The 13,691-nt window shown below is 37.4% G+C and overlaps 1 protein-coding gene across 1 annotated transcript; it reads left to right on the top strand.

The window, feature by feature from the left end:
* The first annotated feature begins 2,847 nt into the window (after positions 1-2,847).
* Positions 2,848-9,544, top strand: LOC127164508 (NLR family CARD domain-containing protein 3). Its single transcript, XM_051108479.1, has 4 exons — positions 2,848-3,106; positions 3,237-3,287; positions 4,444-6,256; positions 9,463-9,544. The coding sequence occupies exons 1-4, from the start codon at positions 2,848-2,850 to the stop codon at positions 9,542-9,544; spliced, it is 2,205 nt and encodes a 734-aa protein (XP_050964436.1).
* Positions 9,545-13,691: the final 4,147 nt, after the last annotated feature.

Below are 13,691 nucleotides of genomic sequence, written 5' to 3'. Positions count from 1 at the left end.
GTTACGGAAGAAGTGAGACGAGAGGCGAGCGGATCCATATGCAAACTTTTATTGAAGGGATGAGACAGAAACATGGTCAAGGCAGGCAGGGTCAGACAATGGCAAACGGGTGTATAGACAGCAAGACAAAGAATAGTCCATAAAGCAGGCGAGGGTCGATCCAAGGCGAACGTTATCCGAAGGGCGAGACGAATAGAATAATCCAGGCAGGCGAAAGTTCCGATAGGCAGGCAGCGAGACAGACAACACGATATAAATATGCGAAGGTAACCGGACTCGGATGACTAGGAACAAGAACAAGAACTAGACTAGACTAAGAAACACGATTGACTAAGGCTCCGTACAGTTGCTAACACAAACAGTGCTAAACGCAAACCAATACTTGGCAGTGCATAACAGGAAGATCGGGGTATAAATAGTGTCTCTGATTGGATGCGGGTGAAGTGCAATGGCTGATGGGGAATGTAGTCCAGGGTGTGGTGAAACAGTCAGTGAGGTGCAAGGTGAGAGCGACATCTGGTGGTGAGCGGTCCGCAGCTCACCGACCAGATCTGTGACACTAATAAGTATTTATTTACTAATTTATTTTACAGTGCAATTATTTTACAATATATGGCTATTTCTGTCATAGGAATAATAATATAAAATTATTATTATTATAATATTCTAATTTGTTTGGCTTCCAAATTGACCAGTGTGAGTGTACTTTAGACTGAGACACTATATCACAACTGACTGAGTTCCCTGTAAACTTTAAGAACAAGTCAATTCACCAGATTTCTTTCTTTGTTTAGTTTGTACACTGACCTGTTTTGGAGCTCTTAATTTTTAACTCCCCTAGTGGGACCGAGGTTCACCACCACAGTCTCACAAAATTCTGTGGGAAACACTGTTACACCAAAGATGTATGAGCTGAAACTTGCAAAAGAAAATGGTCTGCCACATCCTAACGCCGTCTCTACACTGGATGCATCAAAGCGCACTTTCTTTATTTGTCAACTCGTCGATAGCGCAAGCTCGTGGAATCCCACAGAAATAGAATGCGGCATCCGTTTACCATAACGTTCGCGCTCAGTTACTGAACGACTGATTATAACGAGATTACGTGTCGCGCTGTTCGCTGCTAGTTTACACCAGTACTCCCGCTTCTAGACCAGACGGTGTGTAATTTCCTTAGCAACGACTTTTTACTTCAGTGTTCGCTTGAATTTCTGTAGCGCAACTGCCGAAGTTCCCATCAAAATAATAGCAAGCTTTTAGACACAATAAAGTATGATGTTTGTTCTTGTTTAGAAAAATGAATATGAAAGCTTTTTGTTTGGCTGCAGTTGGTTTGAATGCCAAAATTCTAAAGAGTTTATTTAAAGCTCACAAATATAGACTATATTAAAATGCATGCTTTTAAAATAGGCCTATATATTATAAATAAAATATAGCCTATAATATGCATTAAAAAATAAAGGTCATGTAAGATTTGTTAATGGATAAAAGGGTTGCATTTGTTTGTTTAAAAAATACAGTAAAAACAGTAAATCTACCATATGAAACAAACAAACAAAAAACTTTCTATTTGAACATATTTTAAAATGTGTTTTCCTCTCATGCTAAGCTTCATTACTCCAGCTTTCAGTGTCACTTGATCTTTCAGAAATCATTCTGACTATAACAAATATATAAATCAGGACAGCACTAAAATTGTTACTATTTTGAAAATGAGGAGCATATTTTTTCCCATCTTTCTACAACCCCAATTCCAGAAGAGTTGGGAGGTTTTGTGAAATGCCATATTTCATTTCTTCTCCTTAATCTTTATTTAATTGACTGAAGTACAAAGAAAAAAATCCAGTGTTTTCACTGGCCAACTTAATTTTATTGTTAATATAAACAAATTTGAACCATGATCCAGCTTTGCTCACAAAGACTGAGAAGCTCCTTTTACACCCAAACATGACACTCTCACCTATTACCAGTTCACCTTCCTTCTGTGAACTGTTTCAAGTTAAATAGAATTAACAAATCACAGATTTTATAATTTTAAAAAACATCCCAACTTTTCTAGAAATAGGATTGTACCAAGTTTTCTTTAAAGTATTTGTAAGCAAACTTTATTCTCACAAAATGTATGAAATATAGTGGTTTACATTTCTTCCATTTTCATATGTAAATGTGGTATTTACCCACCAAAATAACCATGTCCACTATGCCAGAAAAAAAAGGGAATTCAATATACTCTCAAAAACATCCAAACATCACAGCAGTAAAAAGGATGTTCAGGAGTTCCAAGAATGAAAGAATGAATTAAAATCTCTTCTGTAAAAATGTCCATGTGGATATGTTTTAAACAAATTTTTATTTAGTCATTTTAAATTTGGGGCAACAAGGTATCAGCATTGCAACAACACTGAAGCTGTAGCAATGATAATCACCAACATGCTTATAAACTCTGTAAATGAATACTGTACAAAAGTACTTCACTGTTTTTTCTTTTTTCAAATGCAATTCAATGCATCCTTGAATTAAAGTAATTTCTTTAAAAAAAAAAAAAAAATCACAATGACTCCATACATGAATTACTGTAAATATATTAACAATATATTAACAGTCCTCATTATAAACACAAAATAATAATAATCAGCTTTCATATTTAGTGAGGACTATTAAACTATGTTTTATTTGATGGGGGCGTTGAGGGACCTGAATACTGGCTAGGGGGACGCTGGCCCAAAAAAAGTTGAGAACCACTGCTTTAAAGTGTTACCCATTTGAGCGCTTAGATCCCCATGTTAAGAGTGAAACTACTTTAGATCTTTTTCTTCTCATCCTGCAGCTGTGAATCAATGAAGGACAATGGCATCTGTTGAAGAGCTGCTCCTGAACTCACTGGAGAAACTGAAAGAAGATCATCTGAAGAAGTTTCAGTGGCACTTAAAGAACGATCATGAGTGTATATCAGAGTATGAAATGGAGAATGCAGATAGGTTAAAAACAGTGGATAAGATGGTTGACTGTTTTGGACCAGAAGAAGCTGTGAAGAACATGGTCTGCATCCTGAGAAAGATTAATCAGAAAAAACTGGCTGAACAGCTGAAGAACAAACACAAGAAAGGTAATGTTACATTCACTGGCTGTAATGTGATTGACTGTTTACCAGTGTGATGTTTGACAAACTTTCCTCTTTACTGATGTGATTGTGTGATTTATGTTTCTCAGTGAGTATTTCTCTCTCTTTCTTACAGCTCAGACTGAGAGCAATACGAACACATCTGTCCCTGTTGGAGCTGATGCAGGTCAAATCTCAAGTACATAATCACTTTCTGTAAATGGAAAGAAGAGAAAATATAACTGCAGCAGCAATTACAATATACAAATATATAGAAAAAAACACTGTTTCCCAAGTGACACTCAGTTTACAAAAGCATAAAAATGTGATGTTTATTAAAGTTAACCAATAGGTGGCACTGTCACCAAATTGATTCAGGCTATGTCTACATTGATCCGAATACATTTGAAAATGACATTTTCATTTTAAAATGCTCTCCATTCACACTAGTGTTTTCCAAAAGTTTTCCATCCACACTGAATCATTGGAAAACACTAAATTGGCCGTACTGTGCATGCGTAAAACCTCATAAAAGCTCAGACAAAACAGTCATAGTAAGTTTATATGCAGTTCTTTTTGCAGGATAATTTTATTTATGGAAATACCTCATCATTCACTGACGCATCCAGGTCACACTCACTCACCATTATATGTTTGATCTAAAACACAACTTCCCTCATGTTTTGCCACAGGACATCAACTGTGAGTAAATTTTCTGTCATCTTGCAGGACTGTAATATTAAGGGTGTACAAAGTAACATATCTAGCAACAGTGTAAGTGAAAAGCACATAACAGGCACAATACCAGCATAAACATTGATATCTATTAGTACAATATGTGTCACATGACTAAACATGCGTCATCATTTTCGAAAGCATCATTTTCACAGTCCACACTACAACACAAAAACTGCATTTTCAAATGTGTCCACTTTGGTTTTCAAAAAGCTATTTTCTTTGACAAAAATGCCATCTCAGTGTGGATGGAAGGCCAAAACGGAGAAAAAAATGTGTTTTCAAACAAAAACATAGTGTGAGCAAGGGCTCAGTGTCATCAAAACATGATTACAATCACACAGGCAAACGTTCATTTAAGCAGGTCAAAACATGTAAATACAGCTTCACATCCTGTTTAATGTGCTAGATGATGTGGAAACCATGATGTTAAGATGATCTGAATCATTCCAAAAAGTCATCTGGAAAGAACATAAAAAACATTCAGAAACTGTAACACTGAAACTAAGTTGTCAGGGATGTACAGTGCTGTTTCCAGCAGTATGAAATTAATCTGTCTGTTTTTTTTCTTTTCTTTTTTTTTCTTATGTATTTGTTTTTATTTATAGAGCTGCAAAACTTCTTTAAAACTCAGAAAACCAACATGAAGAAGAAAGCAAAATATATTTTTGAGGGCAACAAAGAAAAAGACACAGACCTCACGACTGTTTACACAGAACTGTTCATCACAGAGGGAGATATGGAAGATGTCAATCAGGAACATGAGATTCTGAAGATTGATGATGCTCTAAAGACTCAGAAATCACAGGACAAAACAATCAAATGTGAAGACATATTTAATGAACTGAAAAAAAAGAATGAGGAGAAGATTGTCCTGACCAAGGGAGTTGCTGGCATTGGAAAAACATTTTCTGTGCACAAATTAATCCTGGACTGGGCTGAAGGAAAAACCAGTCAGGATATAGACTGTGTGTTTCTGCTTCCATTCAGAGAGATCAACATGATTAAAAACAGAGAGATCAGTTTCCATGAGTTTCTGCTAAGGTTTTATCCTGGATTGAAGGACCTGGAGAAATCACAGTTATATACAGAGTCTAAACTTGCATTTATATTTGATGGACTTGATGAGAGTCGTCTGCCTCTGAATTTTTACAGTAGGTCATTGAACACTGTTGATGAAAGATCATCTGTAGATGTGCTGTTTACGAATCTGGTCAAAGGGAATCTGCTTCCATCAGCTCTGGTCTGGGTGACCTCACGACCAGCAGCAGCCAGTCAGATTCCTCCTGAATATGTAGGTTTGTTCACTGAGATGCGAGGATTCACTGACCAGCAGAAGGAGGAGTACTTCAGAAAGAGAATCAGAGATAAGACTATGGCTGACAAAATCATCAAACACATTAAGACGTCTCGTAGTCTCTACATCATGTGCCACATTCCTGTGTTCTGCTGGATCACAGCCACAGTACTTCAGCATATTCTCATCCGGAGCAGTGAAGAGAAAATTAGCACAACACTCACTGAAATGTACATCCACTTCCTGCTGATACAGATGAACATGAAGAACCAGAAGTATGATGGAAAAAAACAAAGACAATGTACAAAGCTCTTACAATCAAATAGAAAAACGATTATGAAATTAGCCAAGCTAGCTTTTGAACAGCTGAAGCAAGAAAACATTGTGTTTTATGAGAAAGATCTGAAAAAATGTGGTATAAATATGGGTAAAGACACTGAGTTCACTGGAATGATTGCTGAGATCTTTAAGAAGGAAAATGGACTTTATGAGAGAAAGGTTTTCAGCTTTGTGCATCTGAGTGTTCAAGAGTTTCTCGCTGCAGTGCATGTGTTCATCTGTTACCTGAACAAGAACATGCGAGAGCTTCAGTTTTTCTTTAAAGATTCACAAACTACAGTCAGACAAAAGCGTAATTTCTTCTTTAGAAGTCAAATAGTCAAATTTCATGAGTTAACAAAGAGTGCCACTGATAAAGCAATGCAGAGTAAGAGAGGACATCTGGACCTGTTCCTGCGGTTTCTGATGGGAATTTCACTGGAGTCCAGTCAGAACCTGCTTGAAGGCCTGATCACACAAACTAAAGACACCACAGAGAGCATCAGACAAACAACTGAATACATTAAACAATTACAAAACAATAATATCACAGATGAAGCTGCAGTCAACCTATTCTACTGCTTACTTGAGCTCAAAGATCATTCATTATATGAGGAAATCCAGAGTTACATCAGTTCAGATAAACATACAGGAAGAGAACTCTCATCTTCAATGTGCACAGTGCTGACCTATGTACTGCTCATGTCAGAGAAGGTTGTGGATGAGTTCAGCCCAAAGACGTTCACGTCATCACCAGCAGACTACAAGAGACTCATTCCAGCTATGAGATGCTGCAGAAAAGCCCTGTGAGTAATTTAACTGACTGCTGTTTAATTAAATGTTTTGTTCCTCATCACTAAACAATTAAATGTCAAAATACTATGTGAAATCTTTTCCTGTCCTGATTATGAAGAGTACAAAAAGTTATTGCAGAAAGGCTGAACATCAGAAAATATTCTGGCTAAACATTCTGTTTTGGCAGATTTGATGGCTGTGGTTTTGATGAAGCATGCTGTGAAACTGTGTCTTCAGCGCTACAATTGTCAGACTCTCATCTGACAGAGCTGGAGCTGAGTAATAATCACCTACAAGATTCAGGAGTGAAGCTGATTTATGATGGACTGAAGAGTCCAAACTCTAAGCTGGAGATGTTGAGGTTTGCGTTTAAAATACTTGATTATTTACTTAAGTTACTAATAACATTTTAAGGGATAAAGTGGTAACACTTTATAATAAGTATAAAGTAATACAGTATTTACAAATTATTTGCAAACTGTAGTTAATCAATAGTTTATAAACTGTTAATAGACATTAACAGACTATACAAACAGTGATTTTTTTTTTTTTTAATTCTTTAATTAGCTCATGTTTAATAAGTTAGATAATGCTTTGTATGCAACCGTAAATAGTTCTCACTATAGATTAGGTCATGGTATATCAAAAAATGTAAGTGCTTAAAACCAACCTTTATTGGTCATTAATTGCATTAGTATTCAGAGTTTCTTAAAATGTACAAAATACATGAACCCTATGCCCAAAAGCCGCCACCTCTGGAGTCTCGGTGGTGGAACCCGCGACCCTATTAGGAGGTTCTGCAACCAGCACTGCCACCTCCACTGGTGCAGACTCTCGGGCAGATGAGGCAGACTTGGTGACAGACAAGACCTCTGGAGCAGACTTGGTGACAGACGAGACCTCTGGAGCAGACTTGGTGACAGACAAGACCTCTGGAACAGACTTGTGAACAGACGAGACCTCTGGAGCAGACTTGGTGACAGACGAGACCTCTGGAGCAGACTTGGTGACAGACGAGACCTCTTGAGTGTAGTGTGCGGCCCACACACTGAGAATGGTGATCGCCATCACACTGGCAGACATGACGTAACGAGGCTCTGGGAGGTCAGACGAGACGTGACTTGGCTCTGGACAGGCAAAGGAGACGTGACTTGGCTCTGGACGACCAGCCAGGACGTGACTTGACTCAGAAACAACAGCAATAATTTGACTTGGCTCATTAAGAACTGCTGTGACTTGACTTGGCTCGTGACGACCAGCTGTGACTTGACTTGGCTTGTGGATACCAGCTGTGACTTGACTTAACTTGTGAAGATCAGCTGTGGCTGGACTCGGCTCATGAAGACCAACTGTGACGTGACTTGGTTCACTAAGACTAGCTGTGGCTTGACTTGGCTTAGGAAAATCCGTTTTGTCTTTCCTTGACACAGGGACCACAGTTTTGACTCTGCTTGACTCAGGAATGACAGCTTTGACTTCGCTTGACACAGGAACCACTGTTTTGACTTTACTTGGCTCAGGAATCACAGCTTTAACTTGACTTGACATGGAAGTCATAGCTGTAACTCGTCTTGACACAGGAAAGACAGCTGTAATTTGACTTGACTTGGGAGATACAGCTGTAGCTTTACTTGACACAGGCATGGCAGCTGTGACTTTACTTGATGCAGGAAATACAGCTGTGACTTGACTTGACACAGGAACAACAACTGTGACTCGACTTGGCTCAGGAAACACAGATGTAACTTGACTTGACACAGGAATGACAGCTGTAATTTGACTTGACTTAGGAAGAGCAGCTCTGACTTGGCTTGACACAGGAAACACATCTTTAACTTGACTTGCTTTAGGAAGAGCAGCTCTGACTTGACTTGACGTAGAAAACACAGCTTTAACTTGACTTGACACTGGAACAACAGCTTTAGCATCCGCGACACCCATGGTAAACAGCGAGCCCACACACAATAAAGCAAAGTCCATGAATAAACAAAGTGAAGATCACAGACCCTCGCATCTGAGCCGTGACTTTAGCGGCTGATTATTTCCCTCAAGGAAAAAGTCTATCAACACGCAGTCCGGCAAATTAGAATACTGTGAAATGTTCAAATACTCTAGAATGTAGCCTTCGAGCGATCGTGTGCCCTGCTCGAGGGCTAACAACAGTCTTGCAGTGTCCATACCTGGGTGATGTCCTTGTGAAAAGTTGCTGGGACCTTGTGTGGCCGAGTATTCTGTTACGGAGTGAAGAATGAAGCGTGAAGCAGGCAGGTCCATTTGCGAACTTTTATTTAGGGACATCGACAAAGACATGGTCATAGCAGGCAGGGTCAGAACAATGGCAAACAGGTGTATAGACAGCAAGACGAAAGAGAAGTCTGTAACACAGGCGAGGGTCGATCAGCGGCGAACGTTATCCGAAGGGAGAGGCAAAAGAGTAATCCAGACAGACGAGAGTTACAAAAGGCAGGCAGCGAGACAGACAAGATGATATAACAATGCGAGGGATAAAGACTCGGATGACTAGGAACTAGACTAGACTAGACTAGAAAACAAACTGACTTAGGCTCCGTAAAGTTGCTAACACACAGACTAGGGTTAAATGCAAGACAATACTCAGCAGTGACTGACAGGAAGTCCGGGGTTTAAATAGGGTCTCTGATTGGGTACAGGTGATGGCCACAATGGCTGATGGGGAAAGTAGTCCAGGGTGTGGTGTAACAGTCAGTGTGGTGAGAATGTCGAAGCGACCTCTGGTGGCAAGCAGACTGATGTTCAGGAGTGGGTTTGTGACAGTGTGTATGTGTGCTTAATGTATTTGTAAACATTTTAAGGGACACTGAATATTAATGCAATTAATGTCAAATAAAGCCTGGTTTAAAGCACTTAATCTATGACATTTTCAGATTTTCTGTGACCTAATCTAATCTGCGGTGAATAAATTGCCAACAAAACATAATCAAACTTTTTACATGAGTTAAACACGTTAGTTACAGTGCCAATCAGTGAAGTACTTACTACTTGTATATAGTCTATTAATGTATAAACTACAGTTTATTAACTACTAATGAACTATAATAGTTTTGAAATGATTTAAAAGTGCTTTGTTCTTGTATTCTTATTATAAAGTGTTATTCAGTACAAACATGCAGATTATAAACTATATAACCTATCTGATAAATTCACATTAATATGGCTGTTTGTTTTGTTCTCTTCATAGGTTGTGTGGGTGTAAACTCACTGCTCCGTCCTGTGAGAGTTTGTCTTCAGCTCTACAGTTCTCAAACTGTGTCCTAAAGTGAACTGGATCTGAGTAACAATGACCTGCAGGATTCTGGAGTGATGCTTCTTTCTGAAGGACTAAAGAGTCCAAACTGTCAGCTGGAGATACTGAGGTAACTGGTTTTCCATAAAATAATTAACAAAATGTTTCCACAATAAATGGCCACTGAATTTTGTCAACAAATGTTTAATCTGCTCTCAATGCAATAACAGAACAAGAGACAAAAACATTCCCAGATAGCATCCGGTAGGGGTGTGACGAGACACTTATCCCACGAGATGAGACGAGACACGAGACTGGGTTCACGAGAACGAGACGAGACGAGATTTTTAAACTTTTCTTAAGAAATCCTCAATGATGACATATATAGGGAAAATAGTCTTTTATTCAACTGAAAAAGACAAAATGCAAAAAAAATAAGGTGCATTTTGAACTTTATGAAATTAAACTTAAATTTTAATGAATAATATGCAGTAATAAACAACATTTAAACAAGAGCTTCATGATTCTGGATAAATTAAGAATCCCAGTTATTTTTTAATAAATTGGAGAGCATGATTTATTAAATTCTGGAGAAAAAAGATTAGAAAACTAAACAAAATAACAATTTACTAGTGGTTCTGGCAAACTGTTCATTGTCAGTGTCTCACTTCATTAAGACTTGTTTGACTATTGAATCTATCTCCTGAATGAATGATTCAATGACATGTTTTAAACGGGCAGTTGTCGCCACCTCCTGGCGGAAGAGGAGAAGCGTTACAATAGATACAGGTGTTAAAATACTTTCGTTTTGATTGCTACTGTAGACAATAAGTGTTTATACCCAAACTATAAACTTTTATCCCAGTACTTCTGTTATTTAAATGTGTGTAACACAGAAATAATGTCGTTAGAAATAAATAAATCGTTGTCATTCAGGAATAAGATCGCGTGGGTGTTTGAATGGACACCTCGATATTTTAAGGATTAATAGTGCAGCTCTAATGTAAACACCGCAAAATGTTTTGCCAGGATATTGTCATGAGATCTCGCGAGATCCGACTGGTCTCGCGAGACACATCGGATCTCACGAGATCTCGTCACATCCCTAGCATCCGGATGTGGGCCACCTTTGGCAAAAATATGGCACAATCAACAAAGGCTAATCAGGGTGTAAACCAAATGTGGTCCAGGTATATGAAAGTGTATTTGGGCCACTTTTGGCAAATATATGGCACAGTCAGCTTTGGCTAATCAGTATGTAAGTCTAACTTGTCCCACATTTGACATGGCAAATATTCCCCATATATCATAAAACAGATGAAGGCCACTTCTGGTTTGGATGTGGCACTTGACACTGGCTAAATGAAATGTACATTTGGAATAGTAAATATGGCCTAAATATTTTAATAGAATTTGGCTATTTTTAGTAGGATGCAACACAGTTAACTGATGCAGGCTTATCTGGATATGAGTCTTAAGAAGGCTACATAACCAACAATTTATTTTTTGAAACATGCTTTTAATGGCATTTTTTTATGTGTACTGTGCAAAAAAAAGACTGTGAACTGTGACTGTTGAAATATTAATTTGCGAGTGCAGTTTTTGCTGAGGTTGGCACCAGCGACTATATATTATTTACACTTATTTACAATTTTCAAGCAACGCCTTTTTCCTGATTGTTCTGCGATCACATCTTTTGCATGTTTACATATTAAACTGACAATGCGCATCACAATTTGTGTAAAAAAAAAGACTTTCAAACAGTCCTCATCTCTGCCAAACAGCCGCGTTGACGGCACACATCCTTAGACGCAGCTCCAGATGTGCAGCTTGAGAGAGACTGAGAATGACAGAGGCGTGTCAGTTGTGTGGATATTGGCAATATCGTTAACATTTCTCATTAATAATTGATACTATGGCTTCTAGTTATCAAGATCTTAGTCTATATGCTACGGTGATGCATTGCTGCCTTGCTTTTTTCCACTCAATTATGTCATAATAACGAGATCTTATGACGTTTTAACGACATCTTTTCTCGTAATAACAAGATGTTATGTCGTTAAAACAACATAATTATCTTGTTAAAAATCTTTTCTCATAAAAATGAGGATCTGCAGGAGTTATTATAGAAATACACTGTTTTAAATGTATTTTCAATGTAATGAAAATTCATGTTTATTAGGATTAAAAACGGTGTATTATTATTATGGCCTATTCTTCCTCTTCTTCTTAGGCCTATTATTGTTATTGTTGGACAAACGAAAATTAAGCTAGATTTTTTGACTCCACTTTTCATCTTTGCCTGGCTTTACTGTCCCATCACACAGAATAAGAGTTCATCTCATGTACCGTTCTGCAAATTAGTCACAATAACGTTTCTTCATGCTGTTTGAAACACGTTTCTATTAATCCTAATAAACATGCAGCTACAATAAAAACCATTGCATGAAAATGCCTTTAAAACACTGTATTTCTATTATCCCTCCTGCAGATCCTCCTTTATGTCAGGACAGCAGCGCTGAAAATCGCTTAGTTTGCTCACATAATGTAATCATATTCTATAACGGGAAAAAAATATAGTTTTTATGACATATGTTGTTATTACTAGAAAAAAAAATTGTTTTAATGAGATAATTATGTTGTTTTTACAAGATAATTATGTCGTTTTAACGAGAAAACATCTCATTATTACGAGAAAAGATGTCATTAAAATGACATAAGATCTTGTTATTACGACATGATTGCGTGGAAAATATAATATGTGTGTGGCAGCAATGACTTTACCATGACAGACGCGATCGCTTTACTGCCTCAGTTCAAGCAACAAGGGAACCCATTATATCTTTGTTTTTACTACTATAGTATGAAATGAACATGAATTAACATCAAAAGTTGGGGTATTTTATAAGAACCTGATGAAATGTCTCATGTAATCGCTCAAACTGTGGAAAAACGTGTAAAGATATACACTACGGTGTAAACATTGTTACATAACAATAGATGCTCATCAGTCAGTTTGAATAAATAACTATAAAGATGAGTATTTTGCTACTGTATGAGACATTATTAATTTCAATATAGTGACACCTGCTGATGAAAGACTGTCACAAAAGATTGTATAAATATCTTGTCCCTAGTAAATGATGTAATGAGCTCATGGAATTGTGGAAGACACCAGCAGATGTAAGGTTTCAGTTGATGCTTATAAGTTCATATTGTAAATAACACCAGTGTACTAATTACTTCTTGTTTATTACCTTCTTTCTTTTGTGAATATATTAAGTCATTACACAATACCATCTCATCATTTGAGCACTATTGAATTCACTGTAACGGCGTCTAGACAAGTGACAATGAAATCACGCTTTGGTCTCTTCAGCTATATTAATGCACTATTGCATATTAATGTTTTTACTTAACCTGTTGTCTACATGATAAAAATGCAAGAATGCAAGATAAAGATAAAATTCATCACCTCCCATATGTCACGCTGTGTGTAGAAAGAAGCCGAGGACGAGGAAATATGTAACAAACAGGCTTTAATGAATAAATCCAAACAAGGGTACAGGACAGAAACAGAAGGGGAACACACTCGGACAGGGACCAAGGGACTGAATCAAACTTATAAAGGGTAGCAAACAAGACAAAGACAGGTGAAGATAATTAACCAATAACGACTTAACAAGAAACGGAACAGGAAAGACCAAATAAGGGCACAGAAGGGTGAAACCAACAAAACAGTCCACAGGGGTGTGACACCATAAAATTGCTTGTTGCTAATGAAGAAAAACTGACTGGATGTGTGAAAGACATTTGACAACATTTATAGGATGGGATAAACATTTATATTTACAGGAGGAACACAAACTACACTGGTCCATGATACAGATTCTGTGTAATAAACAATTCTGATTGTATATATCAAGTTGGAAAAGACGTTTAGTTTCCACTTTAAGTGAACATTATTTCCCAGATCATCTACAAGATGGACTAAAATGATAATAAATTCAAGAACAGGTTAGACATAAACAGATGACAGTATGACCGAAATGTTTAAATGTAAAAATAATAATAATAATAAAAGAAAAATAAAACACGTTTATTCTTATAGATGCCAATTGTAATGTGGAGAGGGAGACGAGAGGCGAGGGGATCCATGCGCAAGCTTTTATTAACAGGACGAG

This window comes from Labeo rohita, chromosome 4, assembly GCF_022985175.1.
Source record: "Labeo rohita strain BAU-BD-2019 chromosome 4, IGBB_LRoh.1.0, whole genome shotgun sequence".
Lineage (NCBI taxonomy): Eukaryota > Metazoa > Chordata > Actinopteri > Cypriniformes > Cyprinidae > Labeo > Labeo rohita.
This window is presented reverse-complemented; position numbering and strand designations above follow the sequence as displayed.

What these genes read in the sequence shown, in the direction of transcription:
- LOC127164508 (XM_051108479.1), top strand. Translation starts at nt 2,848, where the DNA reads ATGGCATCTGTTGAAGAGCTGCTCCTGAACTCACTGGAGAAACTGAAA. An exon ending in GAAGAACAAACACAAGAAAG is followed by an intron (nt 3,107 to 3,236) that starts GTAATGTTACAT and finishes TCTTTCTTACAG; the next exon opens with CTCAGACTGAGAGCAATACG. An exon ending in CCCTGTTGGAGCTGATGCAG is followed by an intron (nt 3,288 to 4,443) that starts GTCAAATCTCAA and finishes TTTTATTTATAG; the next exon opens with AGCTGCAAAACTTCTTTAAA.